The 19,095-nt window shown below is 43.6% G+C and overlaps 1 protein-coding gene across 3 annotated transcripts in view; it reads right to left on the bottom strand.

Annotated features, from left to right (window-relative positions):
• The window catches only part of sulf1 (sulfatase 1), a 35,818-nt gene extending 18,850 nt beyond the window's left edge, over positions 1–16,968 (bottom strand). For all 3 annotated transcript variants that reach the window (XM_041065359.1, XM_041065360.1, XM_041065361.1), the window contains exons 1-4: positions 16,718–16,968; positions 3,370–3,668; positions 2,750–2,989; positions 1,934–2,085 (exon numbers count right to left, since the gene is read on the bottom strand). In XM_041065359.1, the coding sequence (XP_040921293.1) occupies positions 1,934–2,085; positions 2,750–2,989; positions 3,370–3,544 (567 nt within the window). In that variant the 5' untranslated portion in view covers positions 3,545–3,668; positions 16,718–16,968. The remainder of the gene's footprint in view (positions 1–1,933; positions 2,086–2,749; positions 2,990–3,369; positions 3,669–16,717) is intronic.
• Positions 16,969–19,095: the final 2,127 nt, after the last annotated feature.

Below are 19,095 nucleotides of genomic sequence, written 5' to 3'. Positions count from 1 at the left end.
GAAAGGAGGGGACAACTGAATGAATGAAACAATAACTTATTGTAAAGAGCTTGAACTCAGGAAATGTGAAATTGTCACGTCAAACAATCCACAAGCGCAACATTTTATCAAAACCTTTATTCCAGGCATGGCGCAGTCTGAACAGTAGATCACACCCTGAACTAGAATCACAATAGCATTCGCCAAGTTTCCAACACCAGATTAACCATCCTACCTGTAGTATTAGCATGCCACTTTTGTTGCCTGGCATACAACAAACAGAAGGGAGTGCCAGGCTGAGAATGAAAGGGTAAAGGGTGATTTCCCTGAAATGTCAGAAGTGGGTTTGGCTGATTCTTCCTGTCTCTATTAATAGGCTTTATAGCCAGGCCAGCTTTATTGGCCTGGCAGCTGCACATGCCCATGGAGGCCGGTGATTGCGTGCACATGGCAAAGCATTGCCATACTTGTTTTCTTCATGTTGCCAGCTCTCCAAAATCTGAGCCACTGCTGCTAAGGGCTCTGGCAGGTCAGAAGGAAGTGACAGTGTCATGGGGAATGCCTGGCCAACAGCTATAAAGCGGTCAGGGAGGTGAAGAGTATCACTTTTCCCAGAACTGTTTGGAGACGATTACTACTAAGTGGAAGTCACATGATACAAACTCATTCACACATGATTTAATTTCCCAATGACAGTCATCCATTTAAATACAGAGCCTAAGACTTAGAAATGTTTAGTTTTAATACAATCTATATAGCTTGACTGTCAATGCAGCAGGGGGTTTTGGCTCAGAGTTTATAAGCTTGCAATGCAGGCTGCTTTATGTCTCTATGACAGTTGTCTTCCGTCATGGAATTTGAAGAAAAAAAGTGTATGGAGCATATTCTCATGCTAAATCTCACACAAAAAGGGCTTTAACAGAGGCTTTAACCTCAATGAACTCATCCTCCTGCAGATGGAAAATCAGATGGGATCTAATTGGATGAAATCACTGGGTAAGTGCCTCATCTAATCACAGTGACTTGGTGTGCCAGCTGCATTCTGTGTGGGATACCATGACCTTCTCACCCTGTGTTAATCTAAAAAGAGGAGTTGTGGTTGACCTAGTGAGAGCAGGTTGATGGATTTTGGCAATAAATAGCAAATAATGCGTCCATTTGGTTTTCAACCACAATCTGCTGACCAAGCCCATGTCATGTAAACACCTTGGCCTTAGCTTGTGGGTAATTTTACACCTCAGACCAAGTTGGCAGGGGAACAGCAGTCCAAACATTTGTTTGCCCATCGTTCAGCCAGGCCATCTTCAAACTTGACATGTATCCAAACTATAAACCCTCCTCATGGATTCCTCATGTCCCCAGGACGACGCTACCTGGGAAGATATTGGCATGGAGCTGCGAAAACAAACTGACAGCTCTTATAAAAACATTTGGGGAAGATTGATGACCGATGCCAACCAGAGCCGCAAAAAGACAGTGTAACCACAGGGGAAGATGAAATTCCCCCTCCTTCTTATTGTGACATTATAGCACAAAATCGTTCTACAAAACTTCATAGCGAGACAAAAAGAAGAAGAAAGGGGCAGACAGATAGAGAGACAAAAACAAGTGCAGGATGGTATTTATCACAGGCAACACTGGCTTCTCATAAAGACACTTCCATTTTATGGGGTCTAAATGTTGAGCTAAGGTGCGTCATAATAAAGGGATGCTACAGAAAGAGGAGACGCCACCTCGAGTCAGCTCATTCCCTTTAATTCTAGAATAAGAATTCCTGCCAACCTGGATCACAACACTGTGATAAGTGAAGTGTTTCACTGTCTGTATTGGAACCTGCAATTTGTCAGGTGAAGCCTTTATACTGGGTCATAAAGGGAAAACAAATGAGTGATTGAGTTAATGGTCCCTTTTTTTTTTTTTTTTTTTTTTTTTTAGAAATTATGGGAACACATACCTTGGCATAATCGGCACCGTGTTTCTCCTTGTAACCATTCCGACAGACAGTGTAATTATAGAAGCGGGAATTCTTGATCAATCCGACCCATTCACGCCACCCAGGTGGGATGTAGCTGCCATTGTACTCATTGAGGTACTTGCCAAAGAAGGCTGCAGAAAAGAAGGAGAAACAGAAAGGGGGTTTCTTTCAATATGCAGGTTTTCTTTTAATATGTAGTCTTAGGCCTTCAGTGCATGCTTTGTTATGTTTGCTCCCGTGAAAAGCTTAATTCTGTGAGTCTATGTGACTTTATCTGTGTATGTGACGAATACATTTTTTTTTTTTCCTCATCTCTTTTTCCCTGGCTTCACTGCACTGTATTCTCGGATAGGCTGGGCAGGAAGCCAGCCTGTCCCAGAGAGGGCTAATTGCAGACTAACGCATCAGCTCGAAAACCGCAGGCCACGCTGCAGCCCACAGGACCCCACTGAGCTGCCCAGTCCAACGCCTGCCCATCACTCACACAGACACTGTCTGATGAGACACTACAGCGACCTGGCACGCTCACCGTGTTTGCATTTCTCAGAGGAGACAGGCAGGCAGGGCAGTGGAGCCTAGCTTACTAATGTTAATATAGGAGGATGGTCAAGAAGAGACTTGAGCTTGTAGTGACTGACAGTATCTTGGCCATAAGTGAAACAGGTGAACCATCATTATCAGAAACATTCTGCTTTTCTATAAAAATGAGAAACACCAGCAGCACTACATTAAGAGTTCTTTGGTAAACATACAGAAGGCCTTTAATGCTGATGGCTGAATTTAATGTTCACCTACCTGTCCTGTAGCCAGTGTTGTTGAGGTAGACAGCGAATGAGCGTGGCTCGTGCTGAGCCTGCCAGGAAGGGGAGGAGCAGTTTTCATTGTTGGTGTAGGTGTTGTGGTTGTGGACGTACTTGCCCGTCAACATTGAGGACCGTGACGGGCAGCACATGGGTGTGGTGACAAAGGCATTGGTGAAGGTAGTGCCTCCATCCTCCATGATTTTACGGGTTTTATTCATCACCTGTAGAGAACCTGGAGGACGAGGTATAAAGATCAGTGCTGTGTGATCAGTCTATTTAAATTACTTATCCTTGGCTTACAGAATTCTCTGAGTGGTAAAACAATTAGAATTCAGCAGTTAAGAGGACAGATGGTCATTCAGCTCTGGCTTATGGCCTCTATTGAATATTTCATGTATGGAGGAAGACAACATAAATCCTGATGCAAATACCCACAAAGACAAAGAAACTGATTACAAGAGCATGGACAGAACACTAGAAAAATCACAGAAATCTATGCAAGAAACTGTGTAACAAAGATCTGTACGGAAAGTACGGAAAAACTAGGTCCCAAATGAAAAGTAAACAGGGCCCACATAATTCCAGGAAGACCAGGAAGTGTGCCAGCCTTACCCAATTCAACATCCTGGTCGTCAGTCATGATGAGGATGATGTTGGGCCGGATGTTTCTGCGGTCTCTCTGGATGCGACCCCTCAGGCCCTGAGCCCTGGTGGTGGTGAAGGCCCAGCTGCCTGGAGCCCAGTCCAGGGACAGCAGGGCCAACCAGGCCAGCCACTGAATCAGCATGGTGCCCGAGACGACAGGAGACGGGATGGGTAGAGGGGAGGATTAATGGAGGGATGACGGGAGGGAGAAGAGGTCCAGCCAGGCCACTCACTCACACCCGGGCAGCTCTCGCAGCCGTGGTTGACTGTGAGGAGACAGAAGGAGAAAACACATGGAGACATTACAAAAAGAAACATGGGGGGAAAAAAGAGAAATTAAGTAGGAAATCTTAAAGCAGTAGAATAAAGAATCGCATTATGGTCACAGAAAGAAAAGCCTTTCAGCATATTTACTTCAGATTAATTGCATACATCTGGTCACAAATTACGCTCAAAAACAAAAGCTTATCCATAAACAGAGAAGCCGAAAATTATTCTTCTACACTTAAGCCCTCAAGTCCACCAAGGAAAACTTGTCCAACAGTTCCAACACATTGCGTGCTGACTGAAACCCCATAAGTACTCTCTCCTAAAAACAAAATCCCTCAACATCACCTCTCCTGACCTGAACTGAAAAAAAAAAACACAACTAGATCACAGCAACCCACAAAAACATTTTAAACAACAAAAGAGCAGTGAAGATCTAGAAACACACATCTCACCTCAGAGAATCCCATGAGTCTTATTTTATTTGGTCATAATATCCTTGTACTTTTTCTTGTGTTTTTCACTCTCTCCTTCTGTGTCAGATAACACACACTCACACACGGAAACTCTCCATCTCCACTGGAGAGCTGTTGTTCAGCTAAGTGTGCTCAGACTGCGTCATTGGCTATCCGCACTCAAACACCCACAGCTACTCTCCTGTGGGAGCCAATCGCAATCCACCTTCCACCTGTCACTCAAAAGTCACCCCCTGGTGAGTCAAGCGTGACAGAGGGCCGGTGGGGAGGATGGGACCACACTAGGGGGGAGGGGGTTAGGGGGCACAGGAGGCGGAGAGAGGGTTCCGCTACATTAACCCCAGTGCCACTGTCGCCAATCACAGATTACCACTGAGTCATCACAGCACTTTGGAGCCTCTTGCTCACTTACAATGTCATGGTTGGGCATAATAAGTCTACATACTCTTTACCTAAATGTCAATGACAAGTATAAAATTTATATTAAACTTAAGCCTCAGAAAAACACAAATGTTTAACAGAATTTAGTCATCACACTGTCACCAATGGAGATCACACTAGTTTAAAACATAAAAAATGACACAAATATTAATCCATAAATCCACATTAGACTGAGCGCACAGGTAATATAGACAAAAATGCAAAGATGAGTTAATTTAGCAGGTAATTTCCTATAATAATATATGTGGAAGAAAATGGCTTGTGGCAATGAGATGAACCATGACGCTGTAATAATGAGTACTCCATCATGGCCTGTGAAAAAGTGCCTTATGGACAGCAATCCCCACTGAGTGGCACCATACTGATCCCTATTCTGAGTTAATGGCCTGAAAGCAAATGGCAGGTCTATGACACCTGAGCCTGGTCAAACCCCACTGAGCGGCTCCCCCTTACCCTCATTTCCACAGAGGACAAGTTCAAACTGGCAAAGACTACAAACTATAAACTAAAATAATTGAACATTTATGGTGTCAAATCATTTCTGTCATTAATGCACTATCTTGATCTATACCTTCTGCTTTTTTCAGACTAAGCAGATGGTAGAGTGATAGTAGAAGATGGTATAATGCATTTAAGCAAGCAAGATCATTCCCAAAGATCAGTTCCTAACACAGTGTATCATAATGTTTCTGTCCAACTAGAACATGCATATGCACACACGAGAAAGGCCTGCATCATGCAAACTAAAACACCTCATCTTACCGATGTGTCAAACAGATAACCACCATAAGACAACACCATTACAAATTATGTTCAAAATCCCCTAGCAACACATCCTCCAATCAAAGATTTGGATGAATAAAGTAATGTTCTTGGCCTTGCCCTCCATTGCTTATCTGCTCTTCCTCTGGTTAGATGTTTCTTGTGATAAGCAGAGCTTCAGATGGAGCTTTAAGAGCACTTTGGTCTGTCCAGCATTTCAGATGAGCAGTGTCCGGGCCAGCCAGCCCAGTCATCGTGACAGCACTGTGCAAACATTGGCGCCGTTTGGACAAACACCCCTCCAGCACAGGGTGGCAGAGTGCACAGAACCTCACAGTGAATTACACACACAACACAAACTACTGTACAAACACATGGTGACACGCAAAAAGTCATAAGACACTCACACACAAGTCTTTCTCCCACAAAAACACATTCTCCTGCTGTGAGGGTCCAAATCCTCCTACATAAATGGGAACTCTTCCCAGAAACAATAGACACAGCCCAAAATCTAGAAAAAATTCCCAAGTCTCTATTTCTGTCAAGCTGTGGAAGACCTGAAATCAACTGTAAGCCAGTCAGCCAGCTAGTGTAATGTTAGCACCCAATGCGAATTCAATTTTACATGCCAATGGTTCCCAGCAATGGCCTCTTCATGCGACTTAAAGAAGTGAGAAAACGGACAAGAAGGTTCATTGTGGAATCTGATACAAACCTTGTGCTGTTGATGTGGTTAGCTATAGTGGTATCAATAGCTACACTGTCTGAAATGACTGAGATGACAGGGCTAATAAAGTGCCACACAAAACGACCAATGAGATGCGCACCGAAGTTACGCAGGCAAAACGACACAGCTGCTGCCAGGAATAAGAGTGAGCCCTCCCCTTGTCCTTTGGGTTACCTCTCATCCTAACTTAATTTCACCTGATCCACTTTCCTCACTAGGTCATCTGAAGTTCACTTATGAGCAAAAGGATTTCTAGCACCTATGTCTCTGTTGGAGGTACCCCTGGATGATTTGACAGCTGCCCACCTCAAAGTGACCCCTGATCAAAGGAAATATCACCATTTTTATTGATACAACATCCACAGTACGCCGACTTTCCCATGCTAATATGACATATGGGACATAAAGCTGCTAGAGGAAATACCGAGCTCACTGACAAGACCCGTGTGTAGAGATTAGCAGCTGCTGTTCGTAGAGCAGAGATGAACTGACGGCAGTTGGCTGGCTGTATTAAGACCAATGGCACGTGTAACAAGTTTCCTGTTCACATGGAAGAAAACTAGAAAAAGAAAAAACAAAAAGAGAGTGACTTTAGTCATCATCAAAATCATAATTCAGAATATTTAGCAGACATTTCCTCCTTGCATACTTTGAAGTCTAAATCATAGTTAAGCAGCAAAAAACAATTTAATGTGATTGCTCTACCAGAACGGACGAAAGTTGCCCCTGCAGCAGTTTCTGCCTCGGACAACTTTCCTGCAAGTTCAGTGGTTACAGAGAGGGTAACGAGTGCACCGTTAACGTCTTCTGTGGTCTGAGCTGATCTATAGAATTCCTATCTATATTGAGTATTTATGCAAACAATCCTCCAAACACTAAAACTAAATATATATGTAAAATAGAGCCACTCTTCAGCAACAGGAGATAAAACTATGCAAAACATGGTTTAAATATGCATTGGGTTTTACTAAAACCTCCAGTCATGGGAAATATTAACAGTAAATACTTGATATATTCTATTAATCTGGATATATTAAAAACTATTTCTGTTCCAGACTTGAAAGTTGCCTAAACTGTCCAGATTGGACAGTTTAAATACCACTTTAATCACTGATAGTTATTAGGATTAACTGCAATAGATTAACTGAATTAGATCCGGGTGTTCAAACACAGTCACTTCTCAGTGTTTTGTTTTGTACACACACTTAACAAAGTGCTATCCGGAGTTCTTGCCCTCAGGCACACTTAAGGACAAGACGCAGAGGGGAAGGTACCCAGTACATCCCACTGTAAACATTGCTGGATGTGTTCAAAACTAGCAACTCATACACTGTAAATACACATAACAGTATGAATGAATATGCTGCCATCTGAAAGTTATTATACACTTGGCTTCTGAATCTCTCTTCCATTATTGCCACTGCTTCTTACTTGCCTCCAAGATCTAAGTTTAAATGCATGTTGCCAATTTCATAAACCCCCTGAGAACCCTCTGTGAGAATAATGTTGCATGTCATTTTCATAAACACTTAATTTTGAATGACTCATTTATTTATGTCATCTAGCGTGATATAAGAAGAACAGGCCTCTTCTATACATCTGTGGAACAGACAAGAGGTCTTTATTCCTGGACAGAGTCAGAGGACTAGGGAGCACATTGTTTCTCCTTCCTCATTGTTTTGGAGGATTAGCACTAATGACCCTTTAAATGAGCCTTTACTGTACTCATCATGGTGGATCTGGGGGAGGAATATTGGGGATGGAACGGAGGAACGCAAAATGCCCAGGGGTTCAAAGGACTAGAAACAAAAAGGCCACTATGGAGTTTTCAGTCACACAGCTGCCAGATACATAAAAGATGTGCAATTTTCAGATTAATGGCCATCAACACTAGGGACTTTTAGCACACCTCAACACCCCCACTAATCTTTACTTTCATGATGGTAAAGGTTTTTTCCTACTTTACTTGCAGAAAACAGCTCTTTCACTTACTCTCCTTTGGCACAAGCAGCATTGCTCAGTGATTTGGTATGGCTACACAGACAGCTGTGCTTTGTGCACTGAGCAAAGCTGAACATAATAGATTTGCTGCTTGTGTAACCATCCAGGGCAGTACTGTTCGGCTGGCTGGCAGTTGTGCCCTCCAGTTAGGGCCTCAAACCACACACCCTGCTGCACCCTGACCCTCCTCTGACCCGAGTGGTAATATGGCTTTGATGGTGGCTTGTTTAACCTAACCTCAGCAACCTGAGGCTACCCACACACAGGGGTTAAGAGGGGAAACTCTGAGGGAAGAGAAAAAAATTGGGTGGAGGGGATTCAGAACAGAGGTATGAAGGTAACAAAAGTCTTGTAAAAGCCTGGTTGTGATCAGTCTGCATTTCATTTCATCAATGGCTGCATCTTTCTTAGTTTCTGTTCAGTCAACAGTGGCAGTCTGCAAATGTATCCAGCTGTCACTGGAAAACAGCAGACACTTTGAGAAGACACATTAGGGAATTCCTCCGCAAATAAACCCCACACTGACTGACTGCCATGAATCCATGCATCTCTTAAAGCAAGATCTTTGTCCACTAATGTGCATCTACTCACGGACTTTGGATCTTGTTCAAGTTAACATGGAGGTGAGGGGGTTCACTTTCCCAAAACAAGTTGCAAGTCAAACCCAAACCAGATGCCATGCCCCACTAAAGTAAATCACTCATTCATAAAGGGCCTTGCTATTAAGGACAATGGCCATTTCAAAGTACCTCAAATCCCCTCTTATTTCTGTCCATTCTCTCTCTATTTGCCCAGTCCACCTCTAGAGCAGCCAAGTCGCAGAGGAATAATGGCAAAGAGTGGGGAATTAAAGTCTGATGGAATAGTTTGAATTCTGTAGGCTCTTCTGTGACCATAGCCTGCATGACTAGCAATAACGGTAAAAGCCTTTCAGTGTACAGTCTTAACTCAGTGCAGGAACGCCATTCAAACTCGAAGAACTGTGGCAAGCAGGAACATAGAGCAGGGATGTGGTACAGTTGCAAAGTGATCTGAGAAACAATGCAGAAGAGATAAAGATGGAGAACAACAGTGTTACATCTCTTTCTGCTTCAGACCAGTGACATTTTTCAGTGCAGGCTGACTGTTCTCCATTTCAGAAGGGAAAAAATGATTATGGCAAGGTCTTAGATTAATACTGAGGTTAGTCCAAATATTTCTGTAATCCGAGGGAATTCGGCTGGTCTGCTGCCATGAGGACTGACGAGGGCCTTTTACACTGAGGAGGGCCTGTGTCAGGGCCGGCTGTCCTCGGCCGGCCAAGGGCAGCACATTGTACCCACCAAGACGTACCCGGCAGCCACGCTGGGCTCACTGAAGGAGAGCTCTGTCCCAGTGCACTCACTTGGCTGTGGGTACGCACTGGGAACGGGCTCAAACCTTAGTGTTTTCAGACTCTTAACTCCACTGATTTGTTTGACCAAAATGCCCAAATTGGTGTAGGTTCTATGACAAAATTCCAGCGAGAAAACCAAGAGCAAGGCAGCGAGGAGAGATCACTGGCTCTTTGTTCCGACATGTTTACGGCTGCACCACCTTCTACCTTGACAGGCGCATGCAGAATCTTTGTTTCTTCCATATTACAACTATAAAATTTCCGATGTTGTAGTTAGAAATGATTCCCATCCATTGGTATGCGCTGTGTTTAGGGAACAACGCAGGCCACTTTAATGAGGAAGAATGGCCTCAATTCAGTGAAATGTGAACCCGGGGTGGGTGCACTCGCGGCTATTAGTCAAACCCCTCATGTTTCTCTCGGACATGGTAAGAGACCCTTTGTAGTGCCAAGGCTGCCAGGCCACCCCATCAATATTATGGACGCATCTTAATGTATAATTAAATGAATCCTGGTCCAATGGACTTCAAAGTGGGAACAGCTTGCGGGCCACCAGGTGGTCTGCTGGAAATCATGAGGGGGGTTTTGAGCAATCCAAGAGGGAAATGATTAAAAAACACACAAGGTCATTTCAGAAATGGGGAAAGCTGCCTGTATTTATTTGTATATGGGTGTCTGCATGTGCGTTCCTGTCCTGAAGGTGGTGCGTATTTAAATGTTCATATCCTGAGCTATGGGTAGCCTTTGTTGAGCTCTGTATATCTGAGCAAAAGCCTCATGTTGGTAACATTGACAAATAGGGCTCTGTGTCAGTCAACACGACTGGTACCACTCACATATACTCATTATCGGTATGTTCAGTGCCCTGGTGGAAATTTATTGCACATCAAAATACATGAGCCTTTATATTTTTCTCTACTTTTTTAAAAATATGTGTACTGCTCTTCCAGGAGGCTTGCCTTTCAAGTGAGGTTCAATTATACAAGTGGAAAAGCAGATTTACCATTCAAGGGGTGGGGGGGTGAACAAAAGGTAAACCACTCCTCTGATTTATAGTGTGATATGAAAACATGGAATCACAATCAGGGGATCAGCAGCCAAAGTTATACGATATGAGCTTAAAGCAAGCACTTTCTTGTTAAATCTATTCTAAGCCATGAATGGAAACCATTAGCGATAGATGACTTTAGATGAATAAAATACAGTACATTTATATTCCTCCAGCCACTTTCTTGTCAAAACCCACACTCCCATCAGAAACACTCTATCAGGCTGCGAGAGCTCCAGAGAAAGCCGGAGTGAGAGGGAACAGAACGCACTGCTCGCTCACGGGTGGCTTTCTTGTCTCTTTTGACGCGTCAAATATACCCCAGATAAATTATTCCTTTTACCACAAAAGAGAGCTATGGCAAATTGCTTCAATGGGTTTCCACTGAGGTAATTGTCAAGAATAAAGAGATTGACTTCTTTTCCATGAAATCAGCAGCACGGTGGCACAGCGAAAGAGAGAGAGAGAGAGGAAGAAAGAAAGAGTGAGAGAGAGAAAAAGTCTGAAGTTTTTTTTTTCTGTTAAAGCTCGGCAGTTTACCAAGTTCAATAGCCCTGTAATATTCACTGACTACTGACTTGAGAAGTGTGACTTGAATTCTCTTTCATGTATAACGTGGACATTGACAAGGGAAAAAAAAGACGTGTGTTGTTAAGTAGTAAGAAGTAATTAGGGAGAAATGGGCTTCTCTCTCTCTGTATGTGTGCACCAGTTATACATTAACAAGAAGACTGTGGTTCAGGACCAGTTTAAAGAATTAATGATCCATATGGACTGATGCCCCTCCTGAATAACTTGTTGACTAGATTCATTAAAAGGCAGGCAAATGTTTTGAATAGCAAATTGAGCTCTATTCGTTCCATGCCTGTGCTTAGAATAAAGGAAACCGTGCTGGCTACTAATCCATGAAGGCACTCACTGCTGATATAAGTGAATGAAATGTCAATTCATTATTTAATAGAAGTTCCCGTAATTACTTTAGGTGAGTACAAACCAACTCCAATTCAAGAGGCAATCTTTAAAAAGAAAAAAAAAAAGTTGATTCCTCAGGGTGAGATGTTAGAAGCTCAGTCAGCAAACCCCAGTTAAGTGCAGTGCTGCTGCTGGCACATGAAACTAAACACCCCTAAAATGTGGAGCATGTGTAGGCATATTCTCTGGGAACCGTAGACAAACATAGACCATGAGAACCAGCCTGCGTGACCCTGGACGCCATAAACAAACTTCTCCATGGCTGTGACACACCAACATGATACCACTCATAAAAACGTATTCGTTCGATTGCACCTGTGCCTGTTCAGCACTCCCCTCTGTCCATGCTTGTGGGCACATATGGTTGTGTGTATTTGGGTATCATATACTCTGTGTGTGTGCACGAGTCATTCACTCAAACAGTCAGAGTGAGAATCAGTCAGACTTGAACACAGACAGACACGTAACCTGTAATTTGTACACAGGGGAGCTCTCCGTTCCATTGCCTCTGGCTCAGTGTGTGGCTTTCCAAAGCATGCAGTAACGTCATTTGTAATTTAATTAACTTTACCCTGCCGGGTAAAAATTCCATGTCTTAGTGCATTGTAAAATATCTAAAATACGATATCCAATGAAAGACTAATTAACTTACAAAGCATAAAACAGGAAGCTTACCCCTCCAAATGCTTCCATTCCTTTAAATTCAAGCCAAAGCTGAAGGAATGCAGTCAATACATCATCCCAACATGTTCAAGAGACACCAGCCAAGCTCAGCTGAACTTGCCGTGGGCAATTCAAGAAAAGCAAAGGGAAGATAATGCATGTCTTGCAATGCTGGACCTTGTCAGCATAAACAAAGTTACTCAGCCTTTAATGCTACAAATGTTCAAAAACCCCGCATCCACATGGCAAAGTCGGGCAGTTCGAGTAAGGGCAAACAGGACCAGAGGCTACCAGTAGCACATGGCCAAGTCCACACATAAAACCACTTGTGCATGCACGCACACACGTAGATGCACGCGGGCAGAGGAGGGGAGTGCTGGCAGAGGCTGAATGTGTTTGCCCGCTCCAGGGGAGAAAGAAAGAAAGGGAGCAGAAGAGCTGAAACAAACGCATGCTGGCTTCTATTAGTCGAGCTGTGGAGCGGGATGGAGGGGTGAGGAAATGTATTCATTCCTTCTGCCCCCCACCCCCCCCCCCCCCACCCCTTCCATTCCGATCCCTCCAACCCTCCCACCCCATTATCTCCATTCTGGAAAGGCGGTAGATGAAAGGGACAACCCCCCAGTGGCAGCACTTCTCCCTCCAAACTTGCGCCGACGCATTCTGACGGCTGCTTAATTGTACGTGATACAGCCAGGGCCCTTTCTCTTTCAAATCTAAAACAGATCTTCTCCCTGGGGAGGGGATTATTGGACAAGAGGGATGACAAAGCAGGGACAGTGCAGCTCTCTGGGGGGTGGAGAACGGAGGGGGGTAAGCTTGTGGATAATGTGTGTGTGTATGTACACGTTTTTCTATGTTTCCCTTTTGTACATGCCTGTGCCACGAGAAGATTATCTTTGTGTCCATGTGTTTCAAATGTGCACACGTGTGGGTGACAACCAAGAACGTGTGCACAAGATCCGGCCTCTGATCACGACAAGATCACTGGATCTTTTCCTTTCACTTCTTTCACTTCTTTTTCCTCCCCTCTTCATCACATGTTTACACCTCCCTTTCTCTTATCTTGGCCTCTCCTGCTTTATCCCTCTTCCACTTCCCGCTCTCTGTGTCTCTCTTGACCCAGCTGTCTATTTTTCCCTCTTAAGTCCATGCTGCATCTATGTGCAGTGACATTTGAACAAAAGCTGTTCTGGACATCACAGAAAAAAAAACATAAAATCCTCTTTCTCTTATTCAGGTTTTTTTTCATCAGCGTGCAGTTTTAGCCACTAATAGCAATCCCACATTTTTCCTCTGACTCCATTCATGCTCATGTCCACATTTACAAGGACCTGGGTCAGGGGTCAGTCCTGGCCGTGGCACAGCTGAACCATTTACTGAGAGCTCTGCAAAACCCTTTCCTGCACAAAAACATATATATTTCTTCCAACTAGTCATCACAGCAGAGGCTCAAGACAAAGGGGAACGAATGCCAGACGTGAAAAAAAGTAAAGCATCAGGCATTCCTACCAATGATGAGCTGTATGTGATGTTTGCTTGCCCTGACCTTTACTGCTCAAATGAGAGGCTGAACAAACACTTGGGGGTGCTATTGTGAGCTCCCAAATACCCCAAAATAGATCTGCGATGTGTGTGCCTGGGGTCATGCAGATATGCTTGCCGTGTTTCCCTGGAGATATGTGCTCAAAAGTGAAGGACACCTCTCATTTAAGGCCTGTATGTATGGGAATTTTGAGACTCCATAGAAATGTTTGATCAGTAAGGACAACAAAGGAACTGGGAAAGTGGCTGACTCATCTAAAGATAGCCTTTGGAGCTCCCACATAAATAAAAGCATGCCAAATGCTCACTGTTCAAATACTGGCCATTTGCAGTGATAGGACTGTGCAATCTACTCCAGCGCTACTATGCAATCAGGCTAGTATGAGGAACACTATCATTAAGCTGAAGAGATAAACAAGTGCCGGAGGAGAGGATGGTTTAGGAAATCTTTTCTTAACATGCTCGCACACAAAAGAACACACACAAACTATGGTTATGTAGCATCTTTTTCTGTATTTTCCAGAAAGATGAAAAACGCAAGGAACTTAAATTTCACTGGTCTTCCATAGCAAAGATGTTGAATAATTCAGTATTTAGAAAATTGGCTGGTTTAACTGATTACGTGCTCTCTTTTTTTTTTTTTTTTTTTTTATTAGCCATGAGTGTCTTCCCTTTCGGAACGGAAAGTCAATTGCAAGGCTTTCAACTTTACTGCAACCAGGACAACCCTATAATGATTCATAAATGTGACCTCTGAAGATGTCTGGGAAGTCTCTGATTCACTGTGGATGGCATTTAGAGGACACACACCCACACACACTTTTGCACCCATTTGTACAAATAATAAAAACCACTGATACTACCTCTTCTCTTCCCTTACACTCACCATACTTACCAGAAGAATGAATTACTTCACTTATTGCTTTCACACACACACACACACACACACACACACACACACACACACAGTAGATTCGAATGATGGCAGCGCCGCTACTGGAACAACGTTTGTCTTGGCAAGCGTCTACCCCCCAGAACCTAATTATTTGCAGCAGCTGCTCATGCTCTTGTTTGTAGCACAGTGAAGCTAAACTGTTTAAAGGATCTCCCTTCTCTTCTGAATTGGCAGTCAGCGCTGCACTTTCAAACGCCCCAAAGCTGCTTTTGCTGCGCTCTGAGTAGGGTAATCAGAAATTCAATCTAAACGCTGCTGGGTGAAACCGAAGTGAAGGGTGGATTTATGGATCTGTCTCGTCGATACTGAAAGTTTGAAGTTAGGGCTCTCCATCTTTCTCCAGCCTCCCCTTCCAGTAACACATATTGAAAGTGCCAGCGTATTGAGATGTAAGCCAGTCTGATATATTACGCTAATTGTGCCTGGTAAAAGTAATCGGCTTTGAACAGGACCACAGTATAATTTTGTCATTTAGGAAAACTAGGTCAGAAGGATAGATTCTGTAGTTTCTGTACTGAAAGGGGACACACTGGCTCAAAAGACTGTAGAACAGAGAGGAGTCATTTGATTCTTAAAGCATAAGTATAATATTTACAAGTATATTGTCGTAGTATTTACAAGTATAATCACACACACACACACGCTTTCAAGCCTACCTGTTGCAAAATTTAAATACTTAGAAAAGTAAAAAAAAATATGTTCAGCTACTGCATTTTGATGGAGCATTTAGATACAGTGCTGTATGCAAAATCTCCTTCTGATCAATACAGAAATTTCAAAGATTGCAGAAATGTCTCCTACAATGGTTCACACTGTGCCAGAATGATCCAAAAAATTTTTTTAAAAATCAGCTCACGTTCCAGCTGTTTCCCTTATCGATCTGCTTATACAGCCAAATTGTGTACAAATGTTTCCACCAGCGTTAAAGCAGCAGTCATCACAACCTATTGGTGGCTGTGTTAAATGCTTCAAGTAACAAGCAGGAAGTGTAGCTACGACTGGTTTACCAAGGTAAACACAAAGTCACACAACAGTAGCTTTCACCCATACAACCTCCTCTCCTCTCAGCCCTGCTGCTGTCCACACAGCCTTTCACAGCTGCGCAATCTCCATTTGCAAACACCTCATACACACACATACAGACACACACACACACACATACACACAGTGCCTGGAGCAAGGTATAAATACTATACATCATATTCCCACTCCACTGGCAAGTTTCCCTTCTCACTTGACTTGAGTTAAATAGCTGAAGTGCGGTGCACATTCCCTGAGTCTCTGCCTCTCTGCTTAGCTCTGACAGTTTGTCCGGAAAGCGCTCTTCAGCAGCTCATCCATTTAGCGTACACTGACACGATCTGCCAGAAGTGCACTCTGAATAAGATTTATGAAAAAACTTATCGGGGCTGAAGTGAGGGGAATGTTAAATGCCACGCTGGGTTTTAGGAACGTAGAAAAACTGCAATTTAATTTCCTATTGCAAGAACTGACAAAGTTAAGAAAACGGTTAATCTTCCATCAAGTTTTCGGATAAAATTTAAAAAATGATGCATTCAGATTAAACAAACAGGATAAAATACAATTTTTTAAAATCCTTGTCAAATTATAACTTAAAGAATTCCTCCACTAATGACAGAGTTCATTATACAGCATACTATTTCAGTGACAGCAAGCTTTTCAAATCAACAGTAGATGCCTTTGACTTTCAGGCATCCTGCATTCAGAAAACTAGAAATTAACAGATGGGTGCTTATGGATCAGGGAAAAATGACATTAATGGAATGTGGTGCCTTCTAATCCCTGGAGACGGAAGAATTTGCGACGGAGGGAATTCCTGTCATTCAGGGGGAAAACTATGAAGTCCTGCACACACACACAGAGCTGCAGCGCAAGCAACACTGCAGAAACAGCGCAGCTCACCACCACTACAAATCCCTACTTAAAGACTCCTACTCCTGACTGTAAGCTTCATCAGAAATGTACTGCTAACTGAGTAAACAGGCACTGACACTGCAAAAAGCAGGGGAAAAAAGGTAGAAGACAGACAAAAAAAAAAGAGGGTGAGAAAGTTGTGAAGTACCTGGAAGGCAGGAGAGCTGAGTGCTGGCCGAGTGAGGGGCAAGGCTAGGATTCCTCTCTCAGTTTTCTCCTTGCGGTTCTTCACCGGGTCTCCCTCCGCTCAGAGGGGTTTGTGTCTTGGTGCTGGGATTTGGGGGTTGAAGAGTAGTGGGGGACCACACAGCTCCTGGAAGACAACCTCTCTCTTCTAATCCTCTCTCCAGTGTGATGACACTCTCTAACCTCGACCATCTGTTGAAACACGTCCCGGAGCAGTCAGCACCGCACTGTGTCAAGAACCCCACTCCCCTGCCCAATCACAGACTGGCTGCTGGGTGGCTCCTCGCTGCCAGGAGGCAGGGACAAGGACACAGCTCAGCGCAGAGGGAGACACACACACAGTCACACACACACACACACCCACAGTCACACATACACACACACACACATACACTCTACGAGATGGAAGCAAGAAAACCCCCAGTCATCGTAACCTGAGAGGCAGAGTAGGAGGAAGGGACAAGGAGAGTGAGAGGAGTGGAAAGAGGAGGAATGGGAGGGGAGACCAAGAGAGAGAGAGAGAGAGAGAGAGAGAGAGAGAGAGAGAGAGAGAGAGAGAGAGAGAGAGAGAGAGAGAGAGAGAGAGAGAGCACTTCTTTAAGAGGCAAAATAAGATATGAAAAAGTAAAAGATGGAGATGAACTACTCTCAGGCATACACACATACGCACGCACAATCTACTTTACCGGCTGTCCCTGACCCCTTTCCTCCCATTCCTCTGCCTGCAGCCACGGAGTATGTGGTCTAAAGAATCAAACTTAAAAAGCAATAAAATTCTGTATTGGCTCCATGGTGGGAATGCTGTTGGCACTAAACTGTTACATCTGCAGGCACAGAAGCACAGGCAGCAGCCCTCACACCTTAGTGTGATAAATCCTTACAGTCCCATGGCTGCATTCCTGCCCTTCACCACCTATTGCCTTAAGTTAAAAGGGAGGGCAGAGGGGAACACACTAAAATTACAAAGCTAAGGAAAGAGTGAGCTATAGGGAGTAAGAAAAGGAAAAGAAGTAAAGATAAGCAGCGGTATGGGCTTACGGCTAGATGGCAGCAGATTGATAAAGCAAACATCTGCCATTGACTATCAGCCTTTCAGCATTAACATCATTACTGCAGCATTTCCTAAATGAATCAACCAATTCTCGACCCATTCATGCAAAACACAAGGAACATTAGGTGAGAAAGGCCGCCACATTAATCATTTTGTTGAACCACTGTCCGACTCGCTGATCCATTAAAAAAGGATTACGAGACCCTGATGATATTCAGGAGCAACTTCAAAGGAAAAACCTAATGAGTTAATACCCATTTGATATCCGTCAGCATCACAATGAGTTAATCAGAGGTGTGAAACACCAAAGGAAGGCTTCTAAGTGGTTGATTTACATTCTATAAGGAGCGTCAACACCCTGGCCCCTGTTTTAAGTTGTGCTTTGATAAATTCCATTAAGTTCAAACTGATTTACATACTGTTATTAATGAGGGCTTTGATTGTCCCATTTCAACTGACCCTTAATCAACGGTTATTTTTTTAGTCCATAATATCAGTTTATGGATCCTTAAAATTGCTTCACTTCTTTACATCTAGGGCCATCTTTTACACTGTCTGTGGTATCCTGGAATTGATTTTAAACATTCAGCATGACCTGAGTGGTACAGTCTCATATGTATAATGTGGTAACATTGTTCACACCCCATGTATATCAGCTTTCCATTTTAGTAGAGGGATACTGTAAGCTTTTTCAGTGGATGCTCCCAGTTACATTCCCCTCAGGTTTACACATGAGGATATTGGATTAAACTAAACAAAGCCTATTTTCACCAGGGACACGTGAAACTTTCCCCAGCTTGGACTGATGTTTGAAACAGGGGCAGTGGTAAGGGAGAGAAAGGGCCTTAGGGGGAAAGGGCTCAAATTAGATTAACTAAATTCACAAAGACTGTCCCCAGCCCCTCCTGCATGGCTACACAAACCCCAACCCACACCTCCAACCCCAGCCCCCATTCTCACGGCCGAGAGGTTTCCAAAGGGCCTTCAGGCAGGCCAGGGGCGACCAAATCCCTGTGCTCTTTACTGGATTAAAGATGGCTGCCCCAGTGGGGCAGAGGGGCTGTTTTTTTCAGGAGATGAGCACATCTGTAAACATCATAAATCCATGCAGACAGAAAAGGTTATCAGGCTAAGTTTCTGTGATGAAAACATCTTACCCAGCAAGGGCCCATGCAGAAACCAAACTTTTAAGAGGTAGAAATTCATCTGTCTAATGCCAACACACTGATGTGTGATTTTGCACGACCACCCTTAATCTCCATTTTCCATTTTCACTTCCGCTGATGGAC

Source organism: Toxotes jaculatrix, chromosome 20, assembly GCF_017976425.1.
Source record: "Toxotes jaculatrix isolate fToxJac2 chromosome 20, fToxJac2.pri, whole genome shotgun sequence".
Taxonomy (NCBI): domain Eukaryota; kingdom Metazoa; phylum Chordata; class Actinopteri; family Toxotidae; genus Toxotes; species Toxotes jaculatrix.
Note: the sequence above shows the minus strand (reverse complement) of the source record. Positions and strands in the feature narration are given on the sequence as shown.